The sequence below is a fragment of the Scophthalmus maximus genome, chromosome 13 (genome assembly GCF_022379125.1).
Source record: "Scophthalmus maximus strain ysfricsl-2021 chromosome 13, ASM2237912v1, whole genome shotgun sequence".
Classification (NCBI taxonomy): Eukaryota; Metazoa; Chordata; class Actinopteri; order Pleuronectiformes; family Scophthalmidae; genus Scophthalmus; species Scophthalmus maximus.
Genome location: NC_061527.1, coordinates 2304729 through 2320983, shown reverse-complemented (window position 1 = coordinate 2320983; position 16255 = coordinate 2304729). Strand labels below are relative to the sequence as shown.

General features: G+C 48.0%; 2 protein-coding genes and 1 long non-coding RNA gene across 3 annotated transcripts; all 3 read right to left on the bottom strand.

Moving 5' to 3' along the window:
- LOC118318735 (forkhead box protein F2-like) lies at positions 1 to 4370 on the bottom strand. The gene is made up of 2 exons (XM_035648655.2): positions 2910 to 4370; positions 1 to 848 (listed from the first exon to the last, which is right to left on the bottom strand). Exons 1-2 carry the CDS (start codon positions 3907 to 3909, stop codon positions 676 to 678), a joined length of 1173 nt encoding a protein of 390 aa, XP_035504548.1. The 5' UTR covers positions 3910 to 4370; the 3' UTR covers positions 1 to 675.
- A 5364-nt stretch (positions 4371 to 9734) lies between these two features.
- LOC118318729 (forkhead box protein Q1-like) lies at positions 9735 to 11191 on the bottom strand. The gene has a single exon (XM_035648653.2). The coding sequence runs from the start codon at positions 10973 to 10975 to the stop codon at positions 10055 to 10057; it is 921 nt and encodes a 306-aa protein (XP_035504546.2). The 5' UTR covers positions 10976 to 11191; the 3' UTR covers positions 9735 to 10054.
- A 1872-nt stretch (positions 11192 to 13063) lies between these two features.
- On the bottom strand, positions 13064 to 15790 carry LOC118318827. The gene is made up of 2 exons (XR_004795827.2): positions 15268 to 15790; positions 13064 to 14942 (listed from the first exon to the last, which is right to left on the bottom strand). It is a non-coding gene; the product is annotated as an uncharacterized LOC118318827 (long non-coding RNA).
- Between the last annotated feature and the right edge of the window lie 465 nt (positions 15791 to 16255).

Sequence of the window (16255 nt, the reverse complement as noted above, 5' to 3'; positions counted from 1 at the left end):
TATGTATGTGTACGTGTGTGTACGTGTGTATGTGTGCGTGTGTATGTGTGTGTACGTGTGTATGTGTGTGTGTGTGTGTGTGTGTGTGTGTGTACGTGTGTACGTGTGTGTGTGTGTGAGGGATGTAGCACCAAATTCCGGGCCCTATACATAAGAAGTCTCTGTAAAAATACATAGTTCAATCTCTCAACCAATGTATTCAGACAATTTTTAATTTATGTTATGACACAAATTACTTCTGTCTAGTCGGTCTGTCTGCTCCCTCTTGTGCTACGCCCGTGTGTGTGTGTGTGTGTGTGTGTGTGTGTGTGTGGTGACTCTAATAGGAACAGAGCGTCGTTACATATGGATACAAACTGTTTGCACGTGTTACAGGAGCAAACGCGAGAGAAACGCTTCGTGCAGGCAAAGTGGTTTTTCTTCTCTCGAGGCCTCTGGAGGTTCCTTCATTCGTCTCCTTCAGGACAAAAAATTGCATAGTTTTCTCAAGTGCAACCCCCAGACCAAAAAAAAAAAAGTTACTTTGGCTGCGTGGAGGAGGCAAAACGTGTGAAATACATCCTGGTAGGAATCATCCGGATTAAAGAAAGAAGAAGAAGAAGGAGGAGAAAAAGAAAAAGACGGATCCTGCAGTTTGACTGAGGCGTCGTTGTCCACAGTGTCCCGCCGCGCGCATCACATGACGCAGGGCTTGATGTCCTGACACACGCTCTGCGGGTGGTGGTGGTGGTGGTGGTGGTAGTAGGACCCGCCGGCCGACGGGTGGAAGGACGAGATGCCGTTAAAGTTCAACACGAAATCTTTCCTGTCGCACACCGACGAGTGGCTCTGGTAGCGCGGGATCCCCACTGCGGGAGGACGCGCGCGCACACACACACACACACACGTACACACAGACACACACACAGACACAGACACACACACACACACACACACACACACACACACACACACAGAGAGGAGACACGTTAACGTCACGTCACAGGTTAGATGATGATGATGATGATGAGTCGTTCTGAGCATCTTCACCTGGAGCTTAATTATGAAATTATTATTAGTGTGTGTGTGTGTGTGTGGGGGGGGGGGGGAACCAGCGTTTGTTTTGACCAGGAATCGAAGTTTTTACATGTAAAACATCTTTGAAGTCACATTTAAAATGTCATCAACCTGATATAGAAACTGATTTTACTTCTATTACTTCTAAATTTTGATTTGACCATAAAAATCCCAGCTTTTGCATTTAATAGACATCTTTAAAATCACATTTAAAATGTCCTCAACTTGGTTTTTTTATTGTTTTTTTTTTTACCGTCCATTACTTCTATATTTTGATTTGTGAATAAGGAATATGAATAAACCCTTTTTAAAACGTGCCACAAACGTCGACCTGCACCTCATCAAGATTTGCCGGACGAGGCCTCGTTTTGGTCTATTCATTATTATTATTATTATTATTATTATTATTATTATTAACAAGAGTTCCCCACATGTTTGCTGATTCGTTTACACTTGAAATTAGGTATTTCTTTACACAGGAGCAGAGAATATTAACGATAAGTCTCAGATATTGGACTTATATCCACCTCCTGCTAATCAAAATCCCAGATAATTGGTATTTTCTTAAAAGCCAGTTCACCTTCCTGTAGCTTTTATTTTTAATTTCAAATCACCGTTTTATTTTTCGACACACACACACACACACACACACACACACACACACACACACACACATATATATATATATATAATGTGCGTGAGTAAGTTTTTCCCTGGAGAATGTGTGTGAATCCGATTCACTCTCGTAAATGAGCCTCTCTTTTTTCCAGAGACAGAAAAAATAAATGTGGAGGCTGCGTCAGGGTCATACGGTCTCCAGATGTGACGGTGTTTTTCAGGCGGGCCACAGGCTCGCTGGCCCCCCTCCTGCGCCCCCCCCCCCCCCCCCCCCCCTGTCACCCACCGTGTACAAGGGGCCTGAACACTGCACAGTCCCCCGACACGCTTCACCCTCCTCCGCGGACACACAGGCTCAATTAGGACGCTGCGTAAAGTCGGACAAGGCCCCTCGCGGTCTCCGGTGGGTTCTTTTTACGCGCAGGCTGGTGGAGCTCCTCCGCGCCGGCCGGTGTGGTCCGGCCTGCGCAGTCCTTGTTTGGTTAACCTCTGGGACCCCTACGGGGGCTCCGGCAGCGGATTTGCTCGCCTCGGTGAAATCCCCCAGACTTCAGTAAAGCCTCGGTGTGTTGTGTTAAAGTCGATGAGCGTGAACTGGGGAGGAGGAGGAGGAGGAGGAGGAGGAGGAGGAGGATTGTTTCTTAATCTACGAATTCGGCGGAAACTGTAAAGTTTGACACCAGGACATTCTGCGAAGTGACAGATTTAAAATCACAGCAGCTCTTAGTTATTTAAATATTGGCCCAGGAATGTTTATTTTTTTATTTTTTTAACTATCACGCTGAACATGTTCTTGGGGCGTTTGCTTCATAATCCCATAAACACTCAATGGAACTTTATTATTCAATAAACTGCAGTAAACAGTTTGTCGAGTAATTTTCTAGCCCGCAAATGTTTATTTTGTACAAAACTCTGGGACAGTAATAAAATAAAGTTCAACAATTAAAATGAAATCTAATTTGAGATTCATTATTTTTTCCCCCAATGCAACGACATTTAACTTTTAAACTCCCCTTTGTCAAGATTTCATCTTTGAAATCAAGTATTAGTATCCTGATTTTAAATATTATTCATGTCAATGAAATATACATATAGACCTCAGTATGGCCACAGGCCCCTGCTGCAGATGGACGTCACGGGTCGTTCAGTTGAGGCCTGATGTCGTGTGAGTTTAAATCATTCGTCTCTGTTCTAAGTCTCGGTGGCGTTCGGATGTTGTCGGCGAGCCCCGGTACCTGATATGTCGCTGGAGTGTCCGTCCCTGCCGTTCTGGTGCAGGTAGCCCTGCTCCAGGGAGTAGGCCGACATGCCCGAGTGTAAACCGGAGGACGCGGGGCTGCTGGAGGCCAGCGGCTGCTGCTTGATGTACGGGGAGCCGCCGGAGGACGCCCAGTGCGCCGATGTGCTGGCGTACGGGGAGTGGCCGTCCAGCGCGCTGGCCATGGCCGGGGAGGACGGCACCGGGCTGCTGCTGCTGTCCGGCCCGTACTCCCCGTTCGGCGGCACGGGGCAGCTCGCCATGTACGTGGAGCCGGGGCTCGGGGACATGTGGGGCACGTGGTGGCCGCCGCTCAGCCCGTCGTAGCCGCCGGCCATCGAGTTGCTCATCATGTCCAAGTTGTAGCCGTTGCCGTGACAGGCGAGGGTCGCCGACGGCGCCTGGAAGTCGAAGCTCTGCGGGAGAATGGAGGTGCCGAAGCCGATGCCGTTCATCATCCGGTACATGGGCTTCAGGGCTTGACACTTTCTCCTGAAGCCTCTGGGTCTGCGACGAAACGAGCCCTCCTCGAACATGAACTCGCTGCCGGGGTCGATGGTCCAGTAGTGGCCCTTCCCCGGCCGGCCCAGCCCCTTGGGCAGCTTGATGAAGCACTCGTTGAGCGACAGATTGTGCCGCACCGAGTTCTTCCAGCCCTGGTACGAGCCCCTGAAGAACGGGAAGCGAGCCTGGAGGAACTGGTAGATCTCGCTGAGTGTCAGCCGCTTGGTGGGGGAGCTCTGGATGGCCATGACGATGAGCGCGATGTAGGAGTACGGCGGCTTCTCCGGTCGCCGCAAACCGGAGCTCGTCTTTTTCCCCTTGGCGCCCGTGGACGAGCTCTCCGCGGCGGCTTGCGGGCTCAGCATGGCCGGGTGCAGGACGCCGCCGGACGCCGGGCTGGATCTCAGAGGAGGCGGCGGGTCCAGCTGCTGCTGAGGGGTCTCGGTCGTCATGTCTGACGTACGACCGAGCATGGAGAGGAGAACTCGACGAGCTGCGAGACGGTTCGCGAGGGGGAATGCGTCGAATCCAAGTGAGCGTCACACCGCCAGTGGTCCTCCGAATCCCGGAGCGAAATGGAATGACGAATTCTGTCTCCAGTTACGCACGACTCTGCCTTTACGCACGGTGCTCCCTTGACGCATGAGGAACGCACGGCGGGTACGCACTGACAGAGGGGGAGAGAGCGAGAGACCGAGGGAGAGAGAGGGAGGAAGAGGAAGAGAGAGTGGGGGGAGCTGGTTATCCACTGGAGACTGGAGTGTCCGGGACGTTCAGGGGGGTTGGGTGGGGGGCTCCACTGGGTATATCACAGCGGCGCTAAGTGGAGCTGTGCGGCGCGCCGGGTGGCCACTAACCGCCCACCGATCCCTCAAGTGGAGGGAACACCGACTTATTGCGCGCAACAGTTGGAGCCAAACAAAAAAGCTCCACCGCCTATCATTTCATAAATCTTTCTTCCCTCTGCGTGAGCCCCCACCCCCCCACCTACCACCCCCCACCCCCTTCTCCTCATCCGCACTCTGCGTCTTTCAAATCTCCCTGGAGTCAGTGACGAATAGACCCCCCCCCCCCCCCCCCCCCCCCCCTCCTCCACCCTCCTGCCAAATCTGGCCCTAGTCCACTTACCGTTCTCAGCGGCGTTAAAGCCCACAGCTCTCCCTTCTCTCTCTCTCTCTCTCTCTCTCTCTCTCTCTCTCTCTCTCTCTCCCTCCCTGTCGTCTTTTTTCTCCTCCTCCTCCTCCTCCTCCTCCCACTCGCTCTCTCCAAGTTCGGACTACACGCAATTAAGCCATCGATCAAACCTCCCCCAGACATCCCAATCAACAGCGCCACACGCCAGCCGCACAAGTTAAAAAACGACCCTCCCCAGCACAGACACACACACACACACACACACACACACACACACACACACACCACCACCACCACAAGGTTCTGCACGTATACGAAGCTGTGATCTCTCTCTCTCACACACACACACACACACACACACACACACACACACACACACACATTCTCCTCCTGACACGAATAAAAACCCACCGACAACATGTGAAACCATCATTCTCATATGATCAATATATCTGCTGCTGATAAGAACCCAAACGCATCATCTTGTATCATTGGTATTATTATTATTTTTGGGGGGCTCATAATTTCCTCCCGCACCGGTCCAGATGATAACACAAACAAACTGTCGCGGTGCCGGACCGGGGCACGAGGAGTGTGAGCGATGGGAGAGGTGGTGGTCTTTTTTTTTTTTTTTTTTACCGTGCGTGTATATGAAGCAGGGGGTGGAGGAGGGGATTGGGGGGGGGGGGGGGGGGGGGGGTGGTTATGCGCTGAGTAAGTAAATGACTTTGACATGAGTGGAAGCAGGCTTTTTCCATCAGGCCCCGGCCCTGGATACATATACCACACACAGCGCGCCAGTGTCGGCTTACCGCCCCGGGGCCAGGGCCGGGGGTCCCACGGGGGCCCCGCGTTCATTAGAGGGAGAAAAGCGAAATTAGGCGCGCGGGCGTCGACAGTTTCCTCCCCTGCGGAGACATCACACGCGGATTTGTCCGACATGACGGAGTTATAATATGTCCCCATAAAGATAATATCAACATCCGCGAAGATCACTGGGACTCGGAGGAACATGGAAAAGGCATCAAATGTTCTGGACAACACTTAAACTCGGTTCGGGCTGTGGTTGTGGTTGTATATATATTATTATAATAATATTATTAATAATAATAACAACAACATTATTATTATTATTATTATTATTATTATTATTATTAACAATAATAATAATAATAATAATAATAATATTGATAATAATTCTTGCTGATGCCTATTTGATATTTCTAGTCAATTCTTTGTTGATTTCATTTCCTTTGCTCGGGACATTAGGGGAAATCAAATAAATCACAACACAATCAGTTAGAACTTTGCAGATTAAAGAAAAAAATCATTAATACCAATTAATAATACCTTTTTTTATAATCTGTGTGCGCACGTGCTCGTCGTCACTGCCTTTAGATATAACCCGGAGGAATTTTCTGCCCCCCCCCCCCCCCCCCCCCCCCCCACCGCCCCCAAACAATAACCAGCAACAATAACCTTTGCACTTATAGCACAACAAAGGATGTGCGGATAAAATCATGTTCCACCGTGACACACACACACACACACACACACACACACACAGGCGCTTATAACGGGGCCCCAGAAATTTCCTGCGACATCAGAACTCGTGACCCCCGCCGAGATCAGGATGCCTCGGCCCCGCCGAGCGGACCTTTGTTCTGCGGGCCCGAGCTCTTTGAAGACTCCCGGATTTACACGAGCTCTCCCGATTTAGACCCTTTTTGAAAAAGAAAAGAAAAGTCACCCGAGGATTTTCCCTTCAGGTTGACTTTGATAGAAGGAGTTCGTGGCCCATGTGAGCACATTTACACTTTGCACCGACATCACCAGGCCCCTTCTGCTTGTTTTCACGATTATTGTTTATCCCCATAAAACAAAGTTTTTCAGAAATAGTCTGTCCGCCTGTTGGACCTCAGGTAAACTTTAAAATTATATTAGAAGTTAATATATTTAATATTTTAAAATCATTTATTTTCCATTTGTTATTTCCCCCAAAATAAATAAATAAGCACCAATAAATATTCACAATCAAATCTCTCCCCAAATAATTAACAAACATTTTTTTTTCTCCATGCAAATAGCTAATCATTTTAAATCCTCCTCACATATTAAATATGACTGTTAATATACCACAACAATAACAAACATAGCTGAGTGCAGCTCATTTGAATGGTAATCTAATATTATTTCTGGTCCCCTGTGTTTCCTGTGGCGGTGCCGGGAGCTTCTGGAGCGGCCTCCCCGGGACTCTGGGGAGGTTCAGGCGCGGTTCAGTCTGCCCGGAGTGACGGACTGTTTGGACTTCCTAACATTGTGCCTCAGCCTTTAAACGTCTGGTTTCATAACAAACCAGTGTGGCTCTTAATACTCTCGCAGGCAGCCGGCAGCCTCGGGACCCCCCCCCCCTCCTCAAGGGCTGCACCGACCGAGGGCCGAGGGGCCGAGAGAGACGCGGGCTGAAAGGGAATAGAGTCTAGAAAAGTGAAGGACCTCAGCGTCCTGACGGCCGGGATGAGAGGGAGACACGTGACCGCCCCGCACACAGGTGTGTGTGTGTGTGTGTGTGTGTGTGTGTGTGTGTGTGTTGTTCTGGCGTTTCACCTGCAGGTCGCAGCATTGTCCCTGGAAACAGGCCGCGAGTCTCACCTGTCACCTGTTGACTCATCCGCTGCGTAAAACTCCTCATCATCGTCATCGTCATCGTCAGTGAGGAGGCCTGCTGCTGATGAGAGGCCTCACTGCTGCTGCTCATCATCCATGCAGATGTTCAAGGAACATCATGTGCTGCGCGGACCAACCGTCGTTACCACGAGTTTCTTATCAAATTTAATTGTTGAAAGCTTCAAAACCTCGATCCAAGTGCCCGAAGAATACAACGGGCGTATCTTTTAACGTGTGGAGCCATGGAACTGCAAACAAAATAAATAAATAGTTTCAAATCACTTGATTGGTTCAGAGTGAACCTTTACAAAAACCAATAAACAACTGATCAGCCACAACGATAAAAACGGCTGGTTAGTGTGTTTATGTCCTTCAGTCAATTCTTGAATCACAAGATAAATGTAACGACACCAAAAAAAAAGAACTGCGTAAAACTTCCGGATTCCTCACTTCGAGTGTCTGAGAATCAAAACAACTTGAGTTCAAAACTCTATAATAACCTGAAAGTTCACTTTTTGTTCTCAAGCACATTTAGCCACTTATAACTTGGTCCTCAGAAAATCATTGGCATCAGTAATTCTCTTTTTCAGAACATACTTTTACTTCTACAATGCTCATGGTATTAATGATAAAAATGTAACTTATACTTATTTTTTTTTTAAAAACGATAGCAGACATATTCATCAGGCCTAGTTTTGAGGGGAAAGCTACCTGTCGGTGTCGGTGTCTGATCTGGAGCCTGTCACACTGAACCTGACAGATATCACAAACAGGAGCGGAGCAGATTTCTCATCTCAGTCGCTGTGGAGCTTATTTAAAAAGAAATGATTCATTGTCATTCTGCATTTTATCAACAGGACCATTTAATCACACAGTGGTTTTCATTAACCATCTTTGGTGTCTTGTGTGTGAAGAGCATCTCGGCTGCCGAGGCTGGGGTCTGTGTTTCAGCACCGCGGAGAGCAACTGGGACCCCCCCCCCCCCCCCAGCAAACAGCCTGCAGGTGCGCACATAAAGATAATATACAAGGCCCTGATGTATGAGCATGTAAATATGAAGATGTGAGCAACATTAATAAGCAGAACAGATGTTTGTCTCTCTCTCATCTTTCGGTGGAAACATTTGACACTGTCTCGGTTCGCGCACTGATAAAGGAAAATTCATCACCAAAATCATTTTCATGGCACTAAACGTAACAGTAAAAGTATTAATATCAACCAGCGGTGCGGGTCAAAATAAATGACAATAAGAATAGGTTTTATTTAGTGGAATGCTCCTCTGGATGGGTCATTATTAGGGCCCGAGCTCCACTGACAAAGTCAGATTGCCATCGCATGAATTATAATTATTCTTATTATGCAAATAAATCGTTAATTTGAGGCAGTGAACGTGGCTCCAGAACTGGTGAAAAATGTATATATTTTATTTTTAGGGGTCTCGGGCACGGGCGTGTCCAAATGACTCGATAGAGCCCCTCACCACTATGTCCCCAGTTACCATTATTATTATGATTATAATGTTCAAACTGGGGGTTTTCTATAAGAAGCCTGTTTGTGTGTCAGACTGTGTTTATAGAACCAACCTGACATTTGAAACATTAATGTTTTTCTCTCTGCGTCTGGATTTGTCGGTGTCTCCTAAATCCACATTTATAACTTCATCTCATTTATTTATTCAGTTTAAAAGATGAACAGCGGATGTGGAGGAAAAAAATGAATTTGACGAACCGCACCTGATTATGAATTTATGGTCCAATGACAGATTAGAACGAAGAAAACAGCCCAGTAACGAGTGTGTGTGTGTGTGTGTGTGTGTGTGTGTGTGTGTGTACAGTCACATAGCAACATAACATAATAATTATATCAATAAAATCTGCTGTCTTTGATCAGTTTTTTTTTACATTTATTATTATTCTGCAAATTCACTGACTTCAATTTCTTGGCTGGCAAAACTATTTTCATAATAATTTCAGAACCGGACACATCAGATGATTCCTGGGGCAAAGATATGTGATGTTTAAATCTGTAATTTCTAAATATGATGATGATGATGATTTATGCGTTTGCAAAAGATTATGAGACATGTGACTCGTGAGTGTTGAACAGGTGTAAAGCTTCACATCTGTAGATCCGCAATGAAACACTCACTGAACATCAGGGTCCCATCGTTTCACGTTTTTTGTTTTATTATTATTATTATTATTATTCATCAAAAGAAACAGACATGCGTGAATCAGATCTCAGGAAAACAGGAAAAACATGTTTTTCTCTGTCCATGCGTTTCTACTTATTGCAGCCACGTGGTTTTCATCGGAGCTCAGTCTATTATTTTTTTTTAATATATATATATATATATATATATATATGTATATATATATGTATATATGTATATATATGTATATATATGTATATATATATGTGTATATATATACACACACATATATATATATATATATATATATATATATATATATATATACATATATATATTCACATATATGTATATATATATATATGTACACAACAATATTTTTTTTACACAGCAGGTCATACAAAACATGAAAATATAAATAGATTGATAGTTTCAACATGGTGCTTGGCTGCCGTCGTATACAGTAGAAATGAGCACACGCGCGCACACACACACACACACACACACACACACACAACACTGACTGACAGTAGTCATGACGAGACGGACACAGTCCCACAAAACAGCTAAAAGCGAAGCGCGCCCCCGTAAAAGTGCACAATCATGGTTGGGAGAAAAACCAAACCAAACCAAACCACGCGAGTCGTGACACGAGTCCGGCCGCTTCACGACAGCAGGGAGTCTATATGGAAACATCGCGCCCTGTTGGGCACCTTGAACGCGGCCTCGGGTCCGCTCGGGCCCGGCGCTGCTGGGTGCCGGAGGTACGTGAACGCGTCCCCGGCGCCGACGACGAGGGGCTCCGTGCCGCCGCACGCCGCCTCTGACAGGTACACGTGTTGTGCGGGATAGTTCAGCGGATACGGCAGCACGTGGGGCCCCGCGGGCCCCCAGTAGAGCCGGGGGGCGTGTGCGTGTGCGTGTGCGTCTGCGTCCTCCCTGCGTCGGAAAGGCGTGCTGAGGATGCTGTCGATGGCGAAGGAGCTGGAGAACTTGGCGCCCATCACCCTCTCCTCCGGCGCGGGGAGCCGGGTGTCCTCGCTCAGGACGTCCGGGCTCCCTTGCTCCTTGGCGGACCTCTTGGTGATGCGCTTCCTCCTGCGGCGGAACACGCCGTCGGCGAAGGTGTACTCGCTGTGCGGGTTGAGCATCCAGTAGTTGTCCTTGCCCCAGGGCCGGGACGGGTCCCGCAGCACTTTGAGGAAGCAGTCGTTGAGCGACAGGTTGTGGCGCACCGAGTTCCTCCAGCCGGTGTAGCTGCCGCGGAAGAACGGGAACTTCTTCATCAGGTAGTCGTTGATCTCCGCCAGCGTGAGGCGGCCGCTGCCGGACTCCCGGATGGCCATGGCGATGAGGGCGATGTAGGAGTACGGGGGCTTGGGTCTGCGCGTGTACGGCTTCCCCTTGCTGCCGTCGCCGCCGCCGCCGCCGCCCTGCGCGACAGGTGCCGGGCTGTTGGCCACGCAGTCCCCGTCCGACCCCAGCTCGTCCCCGGACAGTGGAGACGGGACCCCCCCCTCTGCGTCCATACACAACTCCAGCGGCTTCTGCGCAAAGTGGTGCGCAGAGAAAACTTCAAGTTTCATTTTCCATCGGACGATCTTCCCCCGGCAGTGGCTTCTTCTCTCCCCTGACGGAGTGCGAGCCGAGCAGCGGAGCAGGTGTCGCAGGTCCCGGCGGCAGACGCGTCTCGGTGAGCGGTGTGGAGCGCGGCTCGACGCCCGGAGCCTCGTGTGGAGCAGCAGAGCGCAGATCTGTCTCCGGAGACAAGGCTCGTCCCGCTATAATATAATGCCCCGGCAAGGGACGGCCCACAGGCGGGGTTTCCAGCCCCAATCCATTGAAGCGATTGAGTGATATAGAGGTGTGTGTGTGTGTGTGTGTGTGTGTGTGAGGGAGAGGGAGAGAGAGAGAGAGAGAGAGGGGGGGGGGGGGGGGGGGGGGGGCAGTGATTAAAATAATTAGCCTGTCAAGTCTCTGTCTGTCAGATAGATAGATGGATGGATGGATAGATAGATAGATAGATTGATAGTCTGATAGATGGATAGATAGATAGATGGATAGTCTGATAGATAGATAGATAGATTGATAGTCTGATAGATGGATAGATAGATAGATGGGTGGATAGATAGATAGATAGATTGATAGTCTGATAGATGGATAGATAGATAGATGGATAGTCTGATAGATAGATAGATAGATAAATAGTCTGATAGGTGGATAGATAGATAGATAGTCTGATAGATAGACAGATAGACAGATAGATAGATAGATAGATAGATAGATAGATATATGGATGGATAGATGGCTAGATAGTCTGAGAGTCTGATATATAGATTGATAGTCTGATAGATGGATAGATAGATGGATAGATAGATAGTCTGATATTCTGATAGATGGATAGATAGATATATAGATAGATATACGGATGTATAGATAGATAGATAGTCTGATAGATAGATAGATAGATAGATATATGGATGGATAGATGGATAGATAGTCTGATGGATAGATAGTCTGATAGTCTGAGATATGGATGGATAGATGGATAGATTGTCTCATAGATATATATTCTGATAGATGGATCTATAGATAGATGTTCCCCGTTCCCTAATACTTCTAAACTTTTTAAAATTTTTTCTCTATACTCATCTCTCCTGAAAACAAGATTTTTTGAGGGTCTTCTATGAGGAAAACTATGAACCTCTGGAGGGTAAACTCACAGATGATATCATGGAGAAAGAAACGAGGGCGTGTCCTCTGCCTTGAGTAACGCGGGCGTTTGGAGTTTCCACGCAGAAACGCACAAGCACAATGGGGATGATCCCCACAGGTGAAGCGAGAGGTCAAAGCAGAAAAGAGAATTGCCTGTAAGAGGTCACGTGAAGTTCAGAGTCGACCGGTACGAGCAGGTGACAGGAGTCCGGAGAGGAAACAGGTATTTCACTCTGTTGGAAGCAGTCGTACAAATGATGGAGGCGGCCTCTCAAAAACATTTGTGAATCCTCACTCATAATAATAATAATTATGCCTATGTGGTCGAGTTCCTCTTAGTCCAAAACCTTTACTGTGAGGAAGACAGTGCCAGGGCCGTAGCAAGAGATTCTGTGGTCCTGAGCTTGAGTTCCTCATCTGCTTATAGTTTTTAAGTGGTAGCTATTTTACTCATGGGTCCTTTTTTGTGGACCAATTTTTTTTTAGATTCTTTTTAATTTAATGTTCGAAAAGTTTCATGTTGAAATGCGTCGCTCATCAAAGTCACACTGCAATGCTTAAAGCCCCCAGTGTGTGTAATTTTTGGTGATTTCAGTAAAACTGAGCGACCGACAGGGGACACTTTATGGCGGCGCGCCGCTGATTCCATTCCTTGTTTCGCGAACGTACCGTATTCTGGAACCGTTTTGTGCAACATGGACACTCACACGCAGGTCGGGTCCACCTCATGGAACCATATTTAACTCATTCACGGGTGATTATACATATATGAACACACAGTTATGGACAATATGTTCAATTTCTGTGAATGAGTTCTTCTAAATGTTACACACTGTAACGTTAAAGACTGAAAACTAATGTCGTAAAAATGTGCTAGCATACGAAATATTTACAATATGACAGTTTCCAACACGGGTGCGCCCCCTAGTGGAAGAACTAAGACGCACAGACAGAAACAGTGACGTTTTACTGCATTTATTTCATTTTTTTTTTCTTCAAACAAAAAAAAGTAAATGCTCTTGTGGTTTGTCTGTAACTGAACTGTGCAGGAATGTGACGTTGTGCAGCAAATTAGCTCTAAAAGTCGCCGCTTCGTCGACTCACAAACGTCACCAAACCAAAAAAATTCACCGGGGAAAAAAAAATATAACAAAAAGTTTTCTTTTCGACTGCTGAAGTGACTGAACTTCACCCGGAGTAGTTCAGTTCCACGCGTGAACACACATGAACTCGCAGCAGCTCCCCGAACAGGTTTTATGTAAACTGATGTGCCTCGACACCTGTAAACCAAATATCTGTTTGTCTCACTAACTCTTCACCTGTCAACACCTCTCAGCTGGATGGAGACGTAGAGAGCCAGGGAGGGAGAACATGAGTTATGAGTTTGGCTTCGGGCAAGTAATAATCATTAAACTGTCTTCTGCGGCCCTCCTCCTCTTCCTCCTCCTCCTCTTCCTCCTCCTCTTCCTCCTCCTCCTCCTCGGACCTCGCCGGGACCCGAGAGCTTACGACTTGACGGCATAAGCCGAGCTCTGCTCTCGCTCACGTTCGCGCGTGTAAACACACAGCGCCGCTGCTTATGAACAGATTTACGACGATCCTGGAGTCATTTTTCACGATTGATGCCAAACAGAACCCCCCCCAAAATGGCCCCTGTAGAATTAATAAAAAAAGCGTTTCGTAATGATGCCATACACAGCACACGCGAGAACGTGGCCATGAACCAACGGCTGCCAGTCGGTTGCTGATGGCGCTGAGATAGGAGTCTGCGTCGGGCATCGTGAGCGGTTTGTGTATCTCCTGGAGTCGTTTACATTTCATCACCTAATTATCCCGTTGCATAAACACGACAGGGATGATTAAAAAGGTGTCGCGGTACCCCGAGCTGTTTGTGTGAGTGTGAGTGTGTGAGTGTGTGTGTGTTTGTGTGTGTGTGTGTGTGTGTGTGTGAAAGCCACAGCGTTCGAAGAGTTAATTGGGTAATCATGTGCACATGACTTGAAGTCGTCTTAATGAAAGGCCTGATGACGGCTCCTCCTGTCACATTTGTCACTGTTCATCTGTAGAAATGAACTCTTATCCGCGGGGTTTTGATCGTAGCGAGTCATGTTGTCCCAATCAGTCGGGGGGTGGCGTTGGGTCACGTCGGCATGAATACGTTTCCGTTCAAACACGAAGCAGTTTGTCCACTCTGCATTTGTTTGGTCCAAGAAAAATACGAAGAATGACAAACGGCAACGATGAAAAGTAAGAGCAGGCATTTTTCCTTTTTCTTGGTGCGACGACGAGGCGGAGCTGTTGCATTCACCCCTGCCGTCGCTCGTTCCCTAACTGGGAGATTGTGGTTTGATGAAAATCAATGTCCACTCGCTTGTATTTTCTTTCCAGGGCCTTTCAACTGATGAGCAGATGGAGTTGGCCACAGATCCGCCTCCATTAAACACCGATGAGGGCCACTGGATATGGCTGAAAGCTCCGGGAAAAGCTCAACCGTCAGAACCTTGAATCAGAAACTGTTCACGTGCATCTGTTCAGGGCTGCACGGCTGGACGACGGCCTTGGAGCCTCCTTGGTTGTTTAACTCTGGAAAGATAATGCTTCCAGACCGTAACCCGTGGGCCGAGTTGATCGGCAAAATGTACACGTCGCGTAGGGTTTAAACATACTGGAATCCTCTGGAGGTTTTCCTCCCGTGCGTGTCCGAGGTCTGGAGCCGGTGTTGACATCAGAAGCTGTCGTCGCGTCGGTCGCGATGCGAGAGCAGATGTCAGAGAAACCCAAGGATGACTCTAATCCAATCTCGATTCTGGAAGCGTCGTCTGTCTCTCGCTGCAGCAGCTGGAGAGTTAAAACACAAAAATGTTTTGGTTGAAACTCAGGAAGACGACTGCTGTGAGCCCTAAAACCAGAGCTGGGGGGGGGGGGGGGGGGGGTGTTCTATCATTATCACCGCCACTGTGCAAAACACAAAAGAATTCGGCACCGCTTGGCTGCTGGTGGACGTGCGTGTGTGAATAATTTTTTCTTTTCTTTACAGAAAAGTGTGATGAGGTTGTATTTGATTTCAGGTGCTCTGCCAAGATGGCCACACACACACACACACACACACACACACACACACACACACCTGTGCTCCAGTGAGTCTGTGTGAAAGGCAGCACACCTGTTTTTCTTTTTTCATCCTCCGCATGGCAATTTGAAATCAGAAGTGGAATGACAGTTCCCCCCGCAGGCATCAAAAAAAAAAAAGAAAAAAGAGTCCTGCATTATCCCTTCTCATGGATCTGTGGATCAAGACTCATTGCTGAACGTCGTCGCACCATTTGAGAAGGTCAGGATCACATTGTGCCTGCAGGTGCTCGTGGAAGATGACGCCGTGCGTGTAATGTGACGAAACCGCTGTGACCGCGAGTTCACGGAGGTCGGAGGAGCCGAGCGCCGAGCGCCTCACAGCGCGCCTAAAGAAACACCTTGTGCTTATAAGACCTGTTAACGTGTCTAAAATTGGCACGCTGTTGTTTTAGCTCACCTATTGAGATTCCAAGTGTCTCCTTTGAGCAGCAGGAGAGAGAGAAAATCAATGTCTTTTAAGTGCTGACACGACTGGAATTCCAGTAATGTAAATTTCACTGGGTGAATCCCTTGGCGGCTCCAAAAATAGCCCCACCTCCGCGGCGGTCCGCGCTCACACGCTAACCCTTGTCTGCGTGTCTCTGGATGACTTCTTACCTGCATCTCATCTTTGTTCCCTTTCTTCTCCGTGAGTGAAGGGTGTCCGGCCCCCATGTCTCTGTATAAACAAAAGTGCGGGCCGTGTGTGACAGCGAGGGACGGCAACAAGAGGCGCGCGCGTAGCTGACATTCCCCAGATTCCCCGGCAGCAGATTGGAGTCTCTGACATGACATGAAGGCCGCTGACGGTAGACATGCCCCACTGGGGCACATTAGCTGGTACCGCAGTTTGTCGAAAACCTAAAAGTCTGACAGCCCACATCAGTTCCCCCCATCGCTGCGCAGTCGGCACCCGTGTCATGGGTCTGTGCATGTAGTTGTTGTGGAAGTGTGTGAGGCTGCACATGGAAGCGTAAGACGCACGCATTCCACCTAGTTTATCCTTCGAGCTGCAATTACAGTAATTACCCAACAATGCG